This window comes from Triturus cristatus, chromosome 3_1 (assembly GCF_964204655.1).
Source record: "Triturus cristatus chromosome 3_1, aTriCri1.1, whole genome shotgun sequence".
Taxonomy (NCBI): domain Eukaryota; kingdom Metazoa; phylum Chordata; class Amphibia; order Caudata; family Salamandridae; genus Triturus; species Triturus cristatus.
In genome coordinates this window covers 979,198,093-979,217,902 of record NC_140583.1, presented here as the reverse complement: position 1 = coordinate 979,217,902, position 19,810 = coordinate 979,198,093, and the positions used below count along the sequence as shown (strand labels likewise).

Below are 19,810 nucleotides of genomic sequence, written 5' to 3'. Positions count from 1 at the left end.
AACTTCTCACAGGTTCCATATTTTAAACGTTTGTTTATCTAGACTCATAACATGTGCATAATGATGTAAATAAGATAGTGTAGGGAAGTGAATTGCCTGTCTGTCTTTGAACCTTTAATTGAAATGTTTTTTTGTTGTTGTTTTTTTTGCTGTGTTCTAGTGCTGTGGAATGTATATGGAGATTGTGAAAATTACGCTACTCTAAAAGGGCACAGTGGCGCAGTCATGGAGCTACATTATAGCACTGATGGCAGGTGAGAATTAAGGAAGGACAGTTATTTACTGAGTTGGCATTTCCAAATTGATTCTTATTTTTGCACGAATTAATACAGCAACCGGAATGAACCATGGAAGATAAAGCCCAATGTATTTTAGTCAAAATATTAAGGAAGTGTTTTACTCAAAAGTAGACCTCCATCTCTACTACCAGTCCCGTCTTTGGTGCTATCCTAGAACTAACATTAGTACTTTAGACTCCAAAGTACTAAAATATGTGTATGGTGCACTGCTGCTACCTATACTATTAAAAAGGACAATTGAGGGGTGTGCCCAAAAGAGCGCGCAATACTTGTGCTACTAATACTGAATAAGCCAAGATAGTATCCTGTGGGGATAAATCGCTTGAATTACTTTTTCCACAGTGAAATCATAATTTTTAACACTGGGACCTTTAACTTAACCATGCCAGGACGTTTAATCAAATATTTGTAAATGGTTGTCTGTATAGTGTCCCCGCACAGTGCTCAAGTCCCTGGAGTGGAACTTAAACTACAAACATTTACACTTTGATGTAAATCCCATTACCCTTCACATACATATCACTGGAACATAATTACATCACAATACATTTAAAAGCGTCTCCTTGCTTCATTCTTGTATTTTGAATAGTGGTTGCACAGTCCATTCTCCGTGGTATTCCCATGGAGGTAGTTGTCAAAAATCAAACTCTTGGCCAGCAATACCCTATTAATATTTTACAGTCTGTATTATTCCACTATTTCCTTTGTTTTGCAAACAACTCCTCCAGTTAGTACTGTCAACGCAAATAGTTTTGAAGGCCTCTTCACGACTAGGAAGAACGTAGAACCTCAGTATCCGGGGAACAAGCTTAAATCGGCAAGTACACTAGGCAAGACGCAATTTTAACTCCGCTCAACTTCCATTTTATACGTGGAGATCACCACATGTCAAATCCTCTAAATGCCGTTGTCTCAGAGTAAATGCCCAGTATTTACATTAAGGATTTCGCTGTGGTAATAGTTACCAATACTATGAGCACTACCTCTTGCACTCTTAATTTAAGAAATATTTTGGCAGGTGACTATAATCAAGTGCTTGACCCTTTTGTAGATGGGAATTCCAAAGTGTCTTATGTTCCCAATAGGCCCCATAAATCCTTCGTTCACACTATTATCCAACATAAACTTATAGATGCTTGGCGCCTATGTAATCCAGTCACCAGAGAATATACTTTTTATTCCCCAGCTCATCAGACTCAGTCAAGGATTGATTATATATTTGTTTCTCACAATTTATCACAATCCCTTTCGTATGCTGATATAGGCCCCATTCTTTTATCTGACCACGCCCCTGTCTCAATAGGCCTGGATATATTACCCAAGATTAATGCTCCCAAAAGATGACGATTTAATAATACTCTCCTCTTGGACCCCAAATTCACAGCCTCCTTTGCCGCATTTTTTGACGACTACTTTACGGTAAACCAAGAAGAGTCCTTGTCTTTCTCTACTATTTGGGATGCTTTTAAGGCCTCGGCTAGAGACTTCATCATTGGTTTTGTTGCAAAGAAGCGGAAAATCGCACGTAAATTCACTAATGATCTCCTCAATGACATTAAGAAACTGGAGCACTCTCACTATGTTTCACAAACACAAGAAAATCTAACGGCTCTTATAAAGGCTAAGCTACAATTTAACAAAAGTTCAACTGACGATGCCTCTCTATAACTTTTAAAGTCTACCGCAAAATTCTATGGTGGCAAGAACAAAGCAGGGAAAATATTAGCTAATTATTAAAAATTTTGACAAAACAAATTGAATATTGATTCTGTTTATGACAATCAATCTGTTTTAAAATTTAAGGACACCAACATTTTAAATGAATTCTCTCTCTTTTATAAATCATTGTACTCTTCTGAGACGCAGCCATTTGATCAATTATTATCTCAGTTTTTCTCAACTATCCAAAATCCCCAGCATGACTCACTGGATTTGTCTTCCCTAGAAGTTGAATTAACACAGCAAGAACTCTTAAAAGCCCTCCAAACCCTTAAGAAAGAGAGAGCACCCGGCCCAGATGATTTTACTGTTGAGTTTTATCTCCATTTTTCTAAACTTCTTTTACCCAAATTATACACCCTTCTACAATTTTTTCACTCTACGAACAGTTCTATAGGTTCCTTCTCAGAAGCCCACATTTGCCTTATTCCTAAGGATAGTAAAGACCCCAAATATTGTAAAAACTATAGACCCATCTCCCTGGTGAACGTTGATTACAAAATATTTTCTAAAGCACTAGCCATACGCTTGGATTCCCTTCTACCCTCTTTGCTGAGGAAAGAACAGCCTGGCTTTGTTAAAGGACGGGTTATAACCGATAATACACGTTTGTTCTTCAATATCTTATCCAAGTCTTCTTTTCTAAAACACTCGCTAGCAGCAATAGCTTTGGATGCAGAAAATGCTTTTGATAGAGTTGAATGGAAATGCCTGTTATATACTCTTAGATGGTTTGGTTTTGGCCCGAATTTTATAATTTTAGTATCTCTCCTGTACTCCAACCCTTGTGCAGCAGTTTGTGCTAATGGCTTGATTTCCCCCTTTTTCAAACTAGGTAGAGGTGTACGCCAAGGATGCCCCTTTCTCCTTTTTTGTTCAATTTGGCCTTAGAACCTTTCTTATCTAAATTACGTCAGAATCCTAACGTATACGGTTTTCAAACTTTGAATGCCCATATTAAACTCGCACCCTATGCTGATATGCTGATGATATTCTTCTTTTCATGTCAAAACCAGATGTAGCAATTCCTGCTTTTTTAGCAGAAGTACATTCATACTCCCTCGTGATTGGTTATAAATTAATAATGATAAATGCGAAATTCTACCCCTGACCAAATACACTTTTAAAATGGAGTTCATTGCTTCTAAATTTACATGGAGTTCCCATCATATTAAGTATTTAGGTCTACACTTTACTTCCTCAGTAACAGATACAATAACTCTATGCATGAATAAATGTATTAAAAAACTTTCAGAGTTAACTGCTAAGTGGCACCCCTTATATCTATCCTGGTGGAGCCGTTTAGACACTATAAAGATGATGCTAACACCCATAGTATTATACACGATTTCCAATATTCCGATCCCTGTCACTGCTAAGCTTTTTAAGAAAGTTAATTCTATTCTTTCCTTTTTTTGTGGAGTAATAACAAACCTCGAATGTCTGTTTTTAAGTTATCATGCCCCAAGTTAGAAGGTGGAGTCAATTATCCTGATTTTCAAGCCTACCAAAAGGCTTTCCTTTTGCGTCAAGCTTCCATGTGGTTACTTGATTCTACGGACGACTGTCCTTTATGGACCTCTCTTGAACAACTCTTTTTATCTCCCTTTTCCTTTCGTGAATACCTTTCCTTCTCACATAAGCCACAATCTCTCTCTACCCCTATAATAAACCATACCTCCAAACTCCTTGATTTCACAACTTCCTCTAATCACCTTATTAGAGACTTTTTCCTTACATCAACAATCTGGCATAACAGGAATTTAACTATTCGAGGTAAGCCTTTCTATTGGAAGACATGGAGACAAAAAGGACTGATATGGATTCACCAGTTATTTTCAAATTTGAACTTTATATCTTTTCACATACTTAGCCAATCTTTTGGTTTACCCTCCTCCATTCACAAATATAACCTGCTTAAGTTAACGATTATGGATGCACTCAATAAGCTTCCCATTGTACACGACACTCCTGTCATTCTAGATTCCTCTTCACAACTCTATACTTTACTACAAACATCACCTAAAGCTTCCATCATCTATAGACATTTACAAGACTCGACTATAGATAGACAAAAGTCCAAAGTAGAGGAGGGTTGGGAACAGGACTTTATGACTGAGTGGCCATTATCCCTTTGGAAAACAATTTGGATTAAGATACGTAAATCGTCAAGGGCAGCCAACAGAACGCAAACCTTGTTCTTCGTTTATAACTGGCTCCTACTAACACCGGCTATTCTAAATAAAAGATTTCCAAATACACCATACACGTGTTGGACGTGTATGGAATCAAGGGCTGATCTATTTCACATATTATTTTCTTGTTCACATGTTTGTACTTTCTGGCAACGTGTATGGTCTCAAATTAATCTCATCTTTGATACTAAGTTTTCTTTTTCCTTTACTCGTGTTTTCTTGGGAAGCTTTTCCTCTGTTTGGGAGAATGCTACATTCAATGTCAAGGTTATCAACTTATTGTTAGCAATTGCTTTTCAGCAAATCACGGTTAATTGGAAAGACTCTACAAAAATCTCCTATAAAGCATGGGGGTATGCGGTCTGCCATAATCATAGACTGGATACCACTTTTGTCTATCCCCTACACATGGCAATGGAACGTTTGGACTTGTGGTCACCAGTTACATTATACATTGATGCATGTGCCAAAAATGCTTGTAAACCTAGTAAGTTCTGAACCCACCTTGACTCTCCTGACATGTTGTTAATTTGCTTGTATTCTATTAGCATTCATATTTTATTTAGTTTGTTTGATTTTTTTCTCTCTGAATTCATATACTTTTATTGCACTAGATTTGCAACGTATTGCTATGATCTTAATACTTCGTATTGCATGCAGACATCTTTCATCTCTTTAATAAAAGTTTCTTGAACTTAATTTAAGAAATAATATAATGAGTCCTATGGGTAGAACTAATATTACCAACGGAATTATTATATTCAGTACTACATTAGTACTGCAAATTGTACTACTTCCACTGGTACTAGTGTAACACAAGGCTCAGTCCCAGAATGTCTGAAGATTGGTCAGGTGACTCCAATTCTGAAAAAAAACCAGGGGCTTACCCAAAGCACCTAAATAATTGTTAGCCAGTGTCTAACATCCCCTTTGTAGCGAAACTGTTAGATATGCATAAGAATCAACTGCCATCCTACACATCCTAGATGACGCACTCAAAATCCTGGACCAGAACAACTCATCCTTACTTCGTACTCCTCGATCTGTCATCAGCCTTCAACTTGGTTAGTCATGGCACCCTCTTTGAAGTACTGCAATACAGAATGCATTTATCTGGTAATGTCCTCAAATGGTTAATTTCCTTCCTGCAAGATGGATCACAACAAATCCAATTGGGTAGCTCGCTCTCCAACCCGTCGCTATTTAATCTTTCAGTCTCTCAAGGATCCATCATCATGCTTACTCTCTTAACTTGGGAATTGCTGTCCCAAATCCTAAACCAATTGAATCTTGAATACCATATGCATGTTGATGATACACAGATTTACTTTCCTCTCCAGGCGATATCATCCGCCACAATGAGGGAAACCCAAACCTGGCTCCCAAATAACCATCTAAAATTAAACTTCACAAAGACCGAATTCCTACTCCTCTCCCCTACGCCCAACTCCCTTCCCATTCAAGAATCGATCAACCTCCTTAACGCCTTCAATTGCAAATCCGTCATTTATTCAACAAATCTCTTGTGATAACCCCAGGCAAGAACCTTATCATGCAAGCACACATCCGGTCATTCGTATGCAATGCTTCTTTCAAACTCATTTTCTTCAAGAAAGTGAAACTGTTATGCCTAAATCAAAAACTGCTCCACTCAGGGCAACCCTCAATGCAGTGGCAAGACTAGTAACCATAAAAAGGCGATTTGACCACATCACACGCTCCCTTTTGGCTTTCATCTGGCTCCCTTTCGAAACCAGGATCCAGATTAAATTTGCATGCATAACACACATAGCCCTTCACCATTATGAATGCAGGTACTTGGCACAAAAATTTACGATCTCAGGAGGCAGCCGATCTCAAAGGAGCTCTAGCATCCTCATGCTGAAACCAGCGAGATCAAAAAAAGAAAACTTAATGCCCGTACATTTACTGGCTCTGCCACAAGAATATGAAACTCTCCCAGCTGAAATCCTTCAACCAGCTTCTTCAAAAAAGAGGTCAAGAGGATCCTATTAAATAGACTCCTTACAAAAGGATCTGACAAACGATGCTGTTAGTTAGATTCTGAGCTGCAATTATCTCTGATCTCGCTTCTTCAAACACCTGGAGAGCAAACAATAAAATCATAATCTTCATGTGTTACGCTATCAGCAGACGATTATCTGATGGTCCTTTGTAAAATAATACAGCCTCTACATGTATGGATTTAGTTATTCTTTTATTTATATGGCGCATGTAACAGGTTTGGTATAGCTTTTGACAAGCGCTTGGATGCCTGACAGTCTTGTTTGTACTGTATAAAACTCTTCAAATAAATAAAATAACCAATTCTAGTACTACAGCTAGGTGATTAATTAGCTACTGGAACTACTACACTACATTTGTTTGTATTAGTGCTACCTCTAGCTCTGCAACTAGGACAAATAGGTTAAACCATTCTTCCCTTAAGAGTTGGGTGAATAATGCAAACAACACAAAACTCATGAATGTACTGTTCTTTAGTACAGTAACACAGAATATTAACCCATCTTTTCCTGTGCCCTCAAAAAAGATTATTTCTACATCAATTATATTCATCAACTGAGTTGGTTTGACCAGATCCCGAATGACCAATCTAAAAGTTATAACAAAAATTATTTAAAATAATTCCTTCTGGAGTTTCTTGTTGTTCACACTTGTAGCTCTGTAGCTGCTGCTACTACTGCTGGTATTCATCCAGTAATTATATCGCAATTGGGTGGAGGGGCATTCTGCCATTCACCATCATATTCAGCGTTTTGTTAGTCTTTTTATCTGGTTTTAACTCAGTTCACGAATAGGCACCTTGATATAGTGTACTTCATTGAAACTGACTCTACAGAAACTGAATATTGAGTTTTGTTGTCAAGTGAGCTATGACTGAAATTTGTACATTCAGCGATTTATAGGCATCTTAAAAACAATTACTGATGTAGTGTAATAACGTGTAGCCCTCAAAATGAGACCATGATGTTTTAAAACCAATATCATTTTTTTTGCCATTATAAACAACCAAATTCATTATAGATAATGATTTTGTTCAGTTCGAGCATCAATTTAATTTCTCTTTATATTGACAAGTTATAGCAATTATTATTCAAACCTTAGTTGGTTTCGTGTAATATTGCCTGTGCAGTTTTTCAAAAACTAAAACCACTTTTTAACGTAGAATATTTATTGGCTGAGGCCTTCAAAGATAATTCTAAATGTGCACATAGCCACAGGGACATAACTACAAAGACTTTCATTTGGCCAGCTGAGCACTATTAATGTAAATTATGTGTATTCATTGAGTGAGGGGAAAAAAGGTACTGTAACTGCAGTTCCATTATTCTGGACACATTTGAGCATCTTGCACATGAACATCACTCCAAACTGTTCTTAAGAGCGGATTGTATTGGCAGAGCTGAGCTTGAACTTCATAAATTAAATAGTAGAGAAAATCAGTTCATTGAAAGCAGATACTAATAAAAGCCTTCATATCTTATAGACCGCTATTAACTCTCCTTCGAATGTTGAAGACTGGTTGAATATTTAAAAGGACTTTTATGACATTTTGAGGTATTGAAATCATATATTAATTGTAATGAGAGTTTTGTTGTGTGCAGTGTAAAACACATAGCACTATTATTGTCAAGGAATTTAAATTAAAAGACCAAGTTAACCTTACTTTCTGTTGGGGAATACTAGGATAACGTATTGTGAGGTAACTAGCAGGTTCCTATTTCCAATGTCTTTTGGATAGTTTTAGAACCGTGTTTTTTTTATTTTTTCTTCGTTTCTTCCTGTTACTGTATGACACTCACCAAGCTTTGCAAGAGCTCTCACACAGTGGTGCTATTGTTTTTTTTATGTTTTAATGTCTGATATTCATACTAGTCATGGTGGGTGCATTTTCATAACAGGTTTGGCACCATATGTGACATTTGTGTATAGATCTTGTTTCATCACGTTAAGCAGCTCTTCCAGTGTTTGAGAGAGAAGTGTTCTTCACCTGCTCTCTCCATTGTGGCTGTCAGATTTATAGGATTCGTATGTGCGCAATTTTTATTCCTATGCGGTGATCAGGAAATTCTTGTGGTGGTCTTTGCGTTAAAGTGGACAGTATTGCTCTGTGTACTTTAGTGTGTTCCCATTACTTCATTTAACCTATAGTTTAAAGTGGCAGCATCAATAACCATAATGTTCTGCACCTGTGGTTTTAACCCTTTGACTTCTGTGGACCCCCCACTTAAACATTTCTGGAACCCTCCCCCACTGAATCACAATTGGAATCCGGGGACCTCATCTGAATCACTACTGGAAGCCGAGGGCCCCCGCCCATGCATTTTCGATAATTTGACCTTCAAAACAATCCCAAAATGTACAGAAATGAACATTCATCAAACAAATACACAAATGATTGGATGTTTCATTTAATTCACAAGCAAATGTAAAACAATGAAAGTTTTAGAAGGAATGTTGGAGCATTTCTTGATTCAATCACACCCACTAATCGCTCATAATATATTCTTTTGATGCACTGCTCTCAAGAATCCATCTGAGGATGCTAACTTAATTTTTAGATTCTATTGTCACACTCCTTCGCATTTGCATAACGTTAAAAAAATTTCAGTTGTACACTTTGCTTCTTCATTTATATACACCTTATCTAATAATATTTAATTTTCTAGGCATTCATCCCCCCCCCCCCCCCCCCCCCGTAGGCTTTAAGGACCTGCAGGGGTCCTCGGACCACAGGTCAAGAACCATTGTTCTGTATGATCTACAGACCAGCAGATGACTGAAATGTCTGTGGTTTTGGGCCACTCCATGAAGTGTACTGTTTATTGTATTGGACTTACTGCCCAGATAAGATATTTATATTGTATTTGATCTGTAGTTAAAGCTTGTACCAAAAATGCATTGTGATTTTCTTTCTCCCATTGAAACTTGATCCTTTGAAGTTAGCTGGGAAATGTATATTTTAAGGGGTCTTAAAGTTGTACAATGTTCTTTCCCAGCATGCTTTTCTCAGCCTCCACAGACAGGACAGTAGCTGTTTGGGACAGTGAGACAGGCGAGAGAGTGAAAAGATTAAAAGGCCACACTTCTTTTGTGAATTCCTGTTACCCAGCAAGAAGGGGACCCCAGCTAGTCTGCACAGGCAGCGATGATGGAACAGTGAAGGTCAGTGACACCTTATTATGAAAATGATTTCTATGAAGCAGACTTACCAACTGAAAGGTTCTCTATGAAACCTTTCCTACAACAATTTTCCTTAGGGTATTATTTGATTAGGAAAGAGAGAGACTAGTGTTGGTGGAGGTTTGGCTGTGATTTTTCATATATGCCTGCAAGTCAATATCACTGGTGCTCCTCACTTGCGTTCAACTGATGCCATGTTGTTTATTTTTAACATTTGCTCGGAAGATGACAATGACTAGCCTATTATTATATTATTATATCGTCCTCGAGGTTACTGTAATAACTTTGGATCTTCTTTAGCAGAATGTATTACTCCTTATCTACTGAAGTCATCTGTTTTCTGTCTGTGGGGGCGGAGGGGGTTTGTTAACATACAGTGGGACATCATCAACAATTGTAATACCAAAGATCGTTATCACTCGTTAGAGGCATTACATTTGGAGCTACATGTATTTACTCCCACATATGGGAAAGGACTTTTAATCGACCTATTTTTATCTGTGAATGAGATAGTCAGGTTCCAATTAAATTGTGGTCATATCACTGTCATTTCTTTTTAAAATTGAAAATTCAAAGTAATAATCTCTGTAGCGTGCTTCATACGACCGGATCATCTTGGTAAAAAAATTACAGAGAACGTTCTAAAAAGGCCTTCAGTGTTCTACCATTTCCCATCTTAGGAATGATGTGACCCAAGCGGTCTATGTAGTTAACAATCTGGGTCAGTAGTGTTTTGGACGTAATTGCCCCTCTTAAAACAAAAAGCTATAAAAGAAAAATTCCGTCAGCCCCATGGTATTCTACAGAGATTGCGGCAGCTAAAAAGCTCACTAAAGTGCTGAAACACAAATGAAGAGAAAGACCTATCTGAATGAGAGCCTGTTTAAACAAGAATTAAAAAGTTCTATAAAAAATCTTTGTAGGCTGTCTAAAAAAAATATTTTTCTGATAGAATTTTACAGCAGAGAGCTCTCCCCATGAAGTGATAAAAGATGTTAACTTCTTTTAGGGTTTTACTGGAACAAGGGAATTATGTTAATATTTCTTGATTTTCTTCCTCTGGAAGATAAATTCAAGTAGGCAAAATTATAGATCGGGGGTCTGGAGGAGACGAGAGATCAAGACCCTCCACTTTATATTTTCATTCACTTTGAGTTTTGCTGCTGTCAGAAATAGGGAAAACTTCCATGATGTCCATTAAATCCATGTCACTGCTGGACCCATGTCCAGCCTCTTGCTGTCAATTGGCTGCAGGCATTTTGGCATCAAGAATCACAGACTTGTGTAATGTATCAATTACAATAGCAGTCTGCCCACTCTGTGGATGGATGTGCATATTCTCCCTATATTGATGGAAATGTCAGTGGACCCTCAAAAATTGTGTAATTGCAGGCCTATTTCTCGACTGCCCTTCCCAGTCAAAATTCTGGAAAGAGAAATTAACAAACAATTGAGACTCTGTATTGCAGCCTATAGGTCTGCTGGTAAAAGGCCAGTTGGCTTTTAGCCCCATGCACTATACAGAGGCTACATTGCTGATGGTACTAGAAGACATCCGGATGCTATTGCATAAGAACTATGCAGCATGGTACTGTTGGACCTCTGCGCTGTATTTGATAAAGTTTCACACACAACTCTCATACATACACTGTGTTCGATAAGCATTCAAGGGGGAGCTCTAGATCGGTTACCTCCTGCTTATCTAACTGTATCCAGGCAGTTAGAATGTCATTGTTCTCCTCCCAGTATAAATTATTGCCATGTGGAGTCCTTTGGGTATTAATCTTGCCCCCATGTTGTTCAATTGGTATATTTCTCCCTTGGAAAGATAAATGCAGAGCTTTGGGTTGTCTCTTATCATCTGCAGAGGATACCCAAATAGTGTCTGCAGTTGATGAGACAGAACAGGTACAAGACAGGACCCATACACTGAAGTGATGGCTGGTAGAATTTGGAAATCCACCTCCCATGGTATAATCTGCTGAAAATCTGTATTTTTTTAATTCGATAAAGACCTAAATATGGCGAAAAAAGTAAATGCGATCTTAGCCTCATGCTTTTTTTTTATATGAGAATGCTTCACAGAGTGTTTCCCATGCTTTAAAAGCAGGTGCACAAAGTAGTTCAGGCAGTGATCCTTTGATGCCTGGACTACTGCAATGTATTGTATTGAGTCTGCCAGCTAATACTATAGCTAGAGTGCCGAGAGTTCAAAATTGGGCGGTTCGAATTTGAACTGGAATCAAAGACTTTGAATCGGTCTCTCAAGTTTGAAAAGCCCTTCACTGGCTATCAGTAGAAAAGCAAGTGCTCTTTAAGATTGAGCGCATGACCCATAAAGCCTTCTAGAACCAAGGACCACAGATTCTTTGATTTAAGCTCCAAACCTACTTCCCATGCGGGCATTGAAGGTCCTCCACCGATGCGCTACTCTTAGCTATTCTTCGAGTTAACTATGAGCCAAATGGTGGGAAATCCTTCTACTTTCTAGCCCTTAGGCCCTGGAATAGAATATCCCTACACGGATAATCTAATTTTGCAAGTTTCTCAACTGCTTTAAAACCTGGTTATTTCTGTAAACTCACTGTGTTCATTGTTTAGGTCTAGAAGCACGCTGGTGTGGTCTGTGACTGGCTTTAGGCAGCCTGCCACCACTAGACCTGTTTCTGAACCCATGGGGTGAGAGCCCCTGCCCTCTCAGGCTAGAAACAAAGCCCGTCCTGGACAGAGGTGTCACACCTCCTCCCCCAGTTAGGCACAGTGTTTGATAGAGAAGTTTAAAAGGCCTTGCTGCCTAGGTAATGCGTCCCCAGCCTCTGCTGCTAGCAGCAAATGGCAGCCCCCGGTTCAAACCCCCACTTTTTTCGGGAGAACCGGCTGGGAAAACTAAGTGAAAATAGGAGGTGTGTCCCCCTTCGCTAACTCCACCTCTCAGGTGCTGGTGGGCAAGTGAAGCACATTTTTTCAGTGCCCACCATCTTGAAGATGGTGGGACTTAACCAATCAGGGCTATGACCTTGCCCCCCTCCCACAGGAGGGAGCCATAATAGAGGGTGAAGACACCCCAGGTAAGGAAACCATTGGTCCCCATCTGTCACTCCTCTGTAACGCCCCTAGATCTTGTATTTAGGTGACACCCCCAGACCCTGAAATGAGTTTCCTGATGACCTAAGAACAGCCAGACACTACAGCGTTGCACCAGCAGAGGAGACTTTAGACACCAACTGACTTGGCCCCAGCCCTTCTGGCCTGTCTGTAGCCCTTGACGATTCTGCAATAAACAATGACCTGTCCTGCAGCCCAGCGACCTCCAAAGACTTGGGAGGACTGCCTGCATTCGAGAAAGACCAAGATCTCCAATGGACAGCAGACCTTTCCATAAGAAACCCACTTTGAAGAACAACGACCTTTGCCCTGAGGAACTGCAAAACCAACGCCAGACCCACCTCTGCACTGACACCTACGGTCCGAGTCCAAGTGGCCCACCGGTCCGCTTCAGAGCAAGAGTCCACCATGGGCTGACCCCTGCGGGACTCTACCTTGATGCCTGCAGCCTCAACTCGAAGACTCCTCCGGACTGCTATGCCTAAGGACACGCCTGCACCCGAATCCCCTGGGCTTAGGGGACCACGACGACTGTGTTCTTCCATCCCCCAACATCTATACTTACCTGGGCAGCTGGGGGTTTTCTTCATCCGACCTCCTGGACTGAGCTTGTGGCCTTTCTTCAAGACCAATCCACCCCTTTGGTTTGCATTGGGTGCCCAACGCTGTGTTGGCACTCTACACCTAACTGTCCCGGTGCCACTGAGGGTGTAAGTTTGGTGCTTTCTTGTGGCCTCCCAGTGCTTACCGTAACCCCCGGAGACTGGGATAACAAACCGTGTTACTCACCAATGAGCAGCATCTCTTCAATTACCCCCTTTCTCCATTGGATAGCATTGGCACCAGATTCCGAATTTGAACCCTGCACCCAGCCGCCCCACTGCCACTGGAGGTGCAGATTTGATATTTACCTGAACCTTGCGTGGTGCTGGTTCTTCATCCTAAAAACCAAGACTAAGTTTTATACTTAGCTGCAAAACCGCTTTCTTGTTTTCCTCTAATAGATTAACATTGCTGAACTGAAAATTGCCCTATCCACTTTTTAAAGGGAAAAGTATTTCTTATAAAAAACATACTTGCCTTTTTACGTGTTTCTTGATCTTAAAATAAATCTTGAATGAGGCTTATTTTTTATAAAATTGGTGTGCATCTCCTTTTTGAGTCGTTTTTTTATTATTCACTGTGTGCATAACAAATGTCTGTGTGTTAGGCCTAAGGCTGCTCGCCCACACTACCACAAACAGAGCACTTTGGGTTTACATTGAGCTCTGTACGCTACTGGGGGAATCGCTGGACTATTTGCACGATATAACTACTTAGTGGTATATCCCATATAGAGTCCGCTTCCTACACTGACATAGACTTGTACCTATCCACCAAAGCTTGTGTGTGCGTGCTTATGTTAAAATACATAAAAAGTTATTCAATGAACAAAAGGTTATAATCTTAAGGTTTACCTAGATGTATTCTATTTTTGTCATTCAAGCTGTGGGATATCCGGAAAAAGGCTGCCGTACAGACCTTCCAGAACACGTACCAGGTTCTATCAGTAACATTCAATGACACCAGTGATCAGATCATCTCTGGAGGCATCGATAATGATATCAAGGTACATGTTACACAGATTTAGAAAGTCGGTTTCTTTTGACAGGTGGTTGTTGGATTTCTTCGGCATACCTCTGTTTACCCCCTCCCCCTGTAGCAGCACAGGGTCCTGTTACAATAATGATGGTTTGTTTATTCTTTAATTTCTCACCTGCCACTGAAAGCATTTCAGTTACTGAAAATCTCAAACATTACCGTTGTCTAGGACCCATCTTATTCATCTGATTAAGACGTTTCAGTAGTTTTTTTGTTTTTTAATTTCTTTATTATGTAATTAATTGAGTTTGTTGCTTTGTCTGGAGGGACACTCTATTTGTGACTCTAGTTTACAAGATTTTCTGACCGATGAATAACCTGACAAGGTTACCTTGTTACTAAAGTACATTTGATACTGGTGTGATCCTAACCCTCTTGAAGCCTAAGGGCCAGAGCTGGGGTGCTCAATACATTTCCAAGATAAGTGTATGATTAAATATTGGTTTAGAGTAACTTTCAGTCCGTGTCTGAGAGTGTGCACTAATTTGCTTGTGCTTCCCTAAATAATTGAAGACATATAAAACCTGGTACATGCAAAGCTACTGGTAATGTATGCTAGATTCTGCCACAAAATATGTTGGGTACTCCAACTGTCATTTTCTGATTCTGCATCATTTAAAGTCTGACACATGCATATAAATGTAATTCTTAAGCATCATGGGAAAAAGATTTTCCAAATACTTTTTTATTTCAGCCACTGCATAGCTATTTAGACATAGCCGCTCTAAGCATCTGTGATATTTGCAGGCAAAACCTAGTTGATGTTCTTTTGTGCTACAGACTCTTTTAAAACTGCAATAAATGACTTTAGTTTGTATGAATCATGTGCTTGTAAAATAATATTTTCGGTCTGGTCATCCTCAAAACCTTAGAATTAGCTTGAAGTTCAGCTAATTGTGATTGGATAAAGCAGAAAATAACAATACTTTTTGTGCCACATGAAATTGGGCCAAATCAGCATTTAGATTTTCAAGAGATGCTTCCTTGAATGTGAAGTGCTCTTATTGTTTACAGAATTCTTATTTTGTTGTTTGTGATGTCTTTCACGTTTTTTATTTTCTAGGTGTGGGACCTCCGTCAGAACAAGTTAATGTATATGATGCGTGGGCATGCAGACTCTGTGACCAGTCTGAGTATAAGCACTGAAGGGTCTTACCTACTTTCTAATGCAATGGATAACACAGGTTTGACTTACTCTAAGCATATTGCTAAACATACTGAGGGCAACCCAGGCATTTAACTCATGAGGTACATAATAAGTATGCCTTAGGAAATACAGGTACTTCAACCTTGTGGGCTATCAAGTAATCATACGATGGACATTACCAGTACATAACTCCTAAACTAGCAAATAAGAAGGCTGTCGACAGCAGGGGTATGTCCAACCCATCTGATGTTAGATAAGCATACAATGGATGAAGCCTGTATGTCTAAATGTTGGCCTAAGGCGTAAACGTGATACGTGCAACATACTTGGGTCTAACTATCAAATAAACATGCTATGGACAGCATTCGCAGCTCCGATTTGAAGGCTGTAGAATAAAACATGCCTGGGGACAGCACCTAAATATCCAATTAAAGGGTAGTCTAATAAATATGATAATGTATTTGTTACACTCTGTCACACAAATTGTAGTGAACTACTGTAGGGAGCTGGGTTCTTGTTGCAGGAGCCCCACACACACACTTTTTGTTTGGTATTTGATGCAACTTTGACTGAGGTGTACTGGGTTCCTGACAACCAGGTCCCCAATACCAGAGTTCTTTCCATAAAAATGTTCAATTGTTTCCCCCGATTGGCGATATACCTTTAACACACTCTGTAAGTCCCTAGTAAATGGTACACTTGGTACCTAGGGCCTGAGGTACTAAAGGGAGTCTGAGGGCTGCAGCATGAATTGTGCCACCCTAACGGACCCATGCAGGCTGCTTGCTTTGGTGCAGACAAAGTGAAAACATGTCCCCTAACACTGCGTACATGTCAGGGCATACCTGCATGAGCAGATATGCCCCTGGCAGGTCAGTTCTATCACTGCCAGTGCAAGTGACCAGCGAAGCTATTTTAAACCATGCACTGTACACTGGAGAAAATGAGTTCCCCAGCTACATAATGACCTCACTGAAGATAGGAAGGTTGGTTATCTCATATTGATAAACCCACACTGATTCCAGTGTTGGATTTATCAATACATGCACCCAGAGGGCACTTTAGAGGATGGAATGGTATCCCAGCCGCTTCCATAAGATATACTTCTGCCAGTCTCACTTTTGTGCATGACTGCTTGGTACTCTCGAACCAGTATATGCCAGGTGAGACTAGGAGAGTAAGGGCTATCCCTGGGGTGGTTACTGTTAGGCCTGTGGCTTTAGTACCCCAGGAAATATCTGGGTTCCTTAGTTGGAGAAGGATGGTAGTCAGTACATACCTCCACCTTGACTGTCTCCTTGAAAATGACCACCCAGAAGTTGGTCTGAGCCAAAAAGTGGTACTGGTCCAGTGCTAGCCCTCACCCAGGGATTGTGGGTGCCCGAACCTGCAGTTAGTGCAAGTAAGCCCCAAAAGAGAATAAAAAAGAGAAAATGTAGGATAGGTGCCCAACCGTTAGCCAAAGTTCCAGTGAGCCAAGGAGGTTCTACACCAGATGGGGAGAATTTCAAAGTTGCCTCTGGTGCAACCCCACTTGACTTACAAGAAGTCCTGACTAGTCCGGCAACTATTAAGCTTGAGATGGTGGCTCCTCAGCTACCATTAGAGAGAGTGGAAGGAGGGTGTTTTCTACAAGATGTAGTAACACCCCACTGTAAAACAGCAGGCAGACCCCCTGAATCCAAGGAAGCCTGTGAGTTAGCACCTTCACCCGTCAGTGAAGAGCTAACGGTGTGGTTCTGGGCACTGACAGCTGTCAGTGGCCTCTTCTGGGTTTTAGCACTATGGCTGCACAGTTCTTGGCATGGTGGTCGGACCCCATGTCAATTAGCAAGTTATGATCCATGAAGCTTTTGGTCATGGTGGGGTTATCCAAGTTATGGGTAACCTCTTTGGGTAAGCTGGGGGTTGCCCTGGCTAAGATAGGGTTAGCAGAAGTAGATACCTCTGCTCCCAAGGCAAAGAGGATGGGTGAGAAAACAAAAGAAGCAGAAAGGGCATTTTTACATTGGGTCCTTACACTGTTGAGGTAGGTCAGCTCCCTAAAGGGAATGACCCGGACATGAGAATGTAAGGCATGTAGGCCTTGCAACAATCCAGCCTTCTCCCTTGCTCTTCCTCGCCTGACAGATTATGAAGAATCTCCCAGATTGTGGCTGAGCTTCCTGGCCTGTTGGCTGGAAAGGGCGTGTATAGGGAGCTGGGTTCTTATTGAGCCCCCCTACACGTCTGTGTCACACAATTTGTATTGAACCACTGTAGCTGGGTTCTTGTTGTAGGAACTCCACACACACTCTTTTTGTGTGATATTTGATGCAGCTTTGACTGAAGTGTACTGTGTTCCTGCTATCCAGGTCCCCAGCACAAGTGTTCTTTCCCTAAAAATGTTCAATTATTTCCCCAATTGGCAATCCCTTTAGCACAGTCCCTAGTAAATGGTATACCTGGTACCTAGGGCCTGAGGTACTAAAGAGTCCATGAGGGCTGCAGCATGAATTGTACCACCCCAAGGAACCCTTCACTAAGTACATGCAAGACTTCTACTACAGGCTGCGTGTTTTGGTGCAGGCAAAGGTGAAAACACATGTCACACATCCCTGTGTGCTGTGCCCCCTAACACTGCATGTGGTAGTTGTAAGTTCCAGCCCTAAGGCAGGGTGCTTAATATTACATGTGACCAAAAACCTGCATGAGCAGATATGCCCCTGTGCAGGCCCGTTCTATCCTTGCCAGTGCAAGTGACCAGGGAAGCCATTTTCAACTATGTACTGGTCACGGGAGAAAACGAGTTCCCCAGCTTCACTGAAGATGTGGATGTTTTTGTATCAAACATCTCATATTGATAAACCCACACTGATTACATGGTTGAATTTATCAATACATGCACCCAGAGGGCACCTTAGAGGGCCCCCTGAAAACCTACGAGCCTCCGGTGTGGTTGCTGACTGATCTGTGACAGCCTGCCACCCGGGACACTGTTCTGACCTTCTAGGGTCTCCTAGGCCTTGTGCTCTCGGGAGACCCAGAACGGCCTGTCCGGAAAGAGTGTCTCCCACCCCTTCCCTCAGGATGACCTGCTGATTAGCCTTCTTAGGCTAGTAAGCTTCAAAGAGCTGTCGCCTTTGAAATGCAAATCTGGCTTCCACTCACAGGAAAGGAAGCTAAACTCCTTGTCCAGAGGTCTTTGGTACCTGGATAGTCTAGAAAATTAGACCATCAGATAGATGTGCCGCCCCCTGGCTAATACCACCCCTAAAATGGGGTAAAGTGAGGTGGACACTACTTTTCAGAAGTATCCATCTTTGTGATGCATACTTGGGAATTCTGGGACAGAGTTATGCCCACTTCCCACAGAAAGTGGTCATATGGGGGGCGTAGTAATCCCAAGGGTCAGTAACCCATTGGCTACCACCCTACACTCCCCTAATGTCCCTAAATCCAGTATTTGGGGGAGTACTTTGCACCAGAGAAGCAGATCCTGATGACCTACGAATAAGGACACTAAAGCGCTGCAAAAGCAGAAGACTTAAGAGATTTACTGACTTGGCCTCAGCCCTGCCGGCCAGTCTACTGTTCTTCATCAAAACTGCATCAGACGTCTCGCCCTGTATCTGTTGTGCCTCCAAAACCTGGTAGGACTGCCTGTCTTCAATAAAGAACCAAATCCTCCTGTGGAACAGCAGAACTGTTCACTGCAGCCTGCAGAAACTCTAAAGGAAGGGCTCTGAGGACTCCTGAACCGGTAAAACCCAATGCACGAAACCACAACTGCACCCGTTGCTCCAAGCCTGAGTCGAAGTGGGCCAACAGTGTCATCAAGGTCCCCCCCCAGCTTTCCAGAGTCCATCCTGGTTTCACTCCTCCGACGTCGCCTGCAACCTCAGCGCGCAGACCCCCTCTACCATGACTGCTCCTGGTAAGAAAACCTGACTCCTAAAGACACCTCTGCACCCCTCGTCCCTGGGCCTTGGAGAAGAGGACCAAAGGTGTCCCTAAGTCCCAGAGCATCGTGAGGCCTGAGCTCCCCCTATTGGTTCATCCCGACTGGTCCCTCAGTCAGCGTCTGCAGTCTCTTTTCACTGGATGTATGTTCGCACAACGGACACCATTCCAACGCGTGCTTTTACCACGCGCGTAATACATCGCAAACACTGTTACACCGGCAATTTCCACAACGCACGGCGTTGCAATGCAAATGCATGCTTTCCTATTGGCAAGTACATTACATCGTACATTTTAAAAGCGCACGTCTTTACAACGCATAATGGGTGTTCGTCCTTTCATATGCGACATGTCTCGCGAACATCTCGTGCCTTGGAAATCCTTAGCTTTTGAATCTGTATCAAAATGAGAGATTCTGCAGGATAACAATTGATTTAATCTCTCTTCATAATCCCCTTTTTTTTTAAATGCATAAACTGTAAATGGCTTTCTAGTTGAAGGAAAGGGGAGGGCACAGTCTTGTTGTCAGGTCAGTGTCTGTTGTCATAGATCTTGTC

At 41.2% G+C, this 19,810-nt stretch overlaps 1 protein-coding gene across 1 annotated transcript in view; it reads left to right on the top strand.

Moving 5' to 3' along the window:
• Positions 1-19,810, top strand: part of SNRNP40 (small nuclear ribonucleoprotein U5 subunit 40) — a 90,586-nt gene that overhangs the window by 20,555 nt on the left and 50,221 nt on the right. The window contains exons 3-6 of the mRNA XM_085645653.1: positions 161-254; positions 9,235-9,400; positions 14,010-14,132; positions 15,228-15,348. Of these exons, the coding sequence (XP_085501779.1) occupies positions 161-254; positions 9,235-9,400; positions 14,010-14,132; positions 15,228-15,348 (504 nt within the window). The remainder of the gene's footprint in view (positions 1-160; positions 255-9,234; positions 9,401-14,009; positions 14,133-15,227; positions 15,349-19,810) is intronic.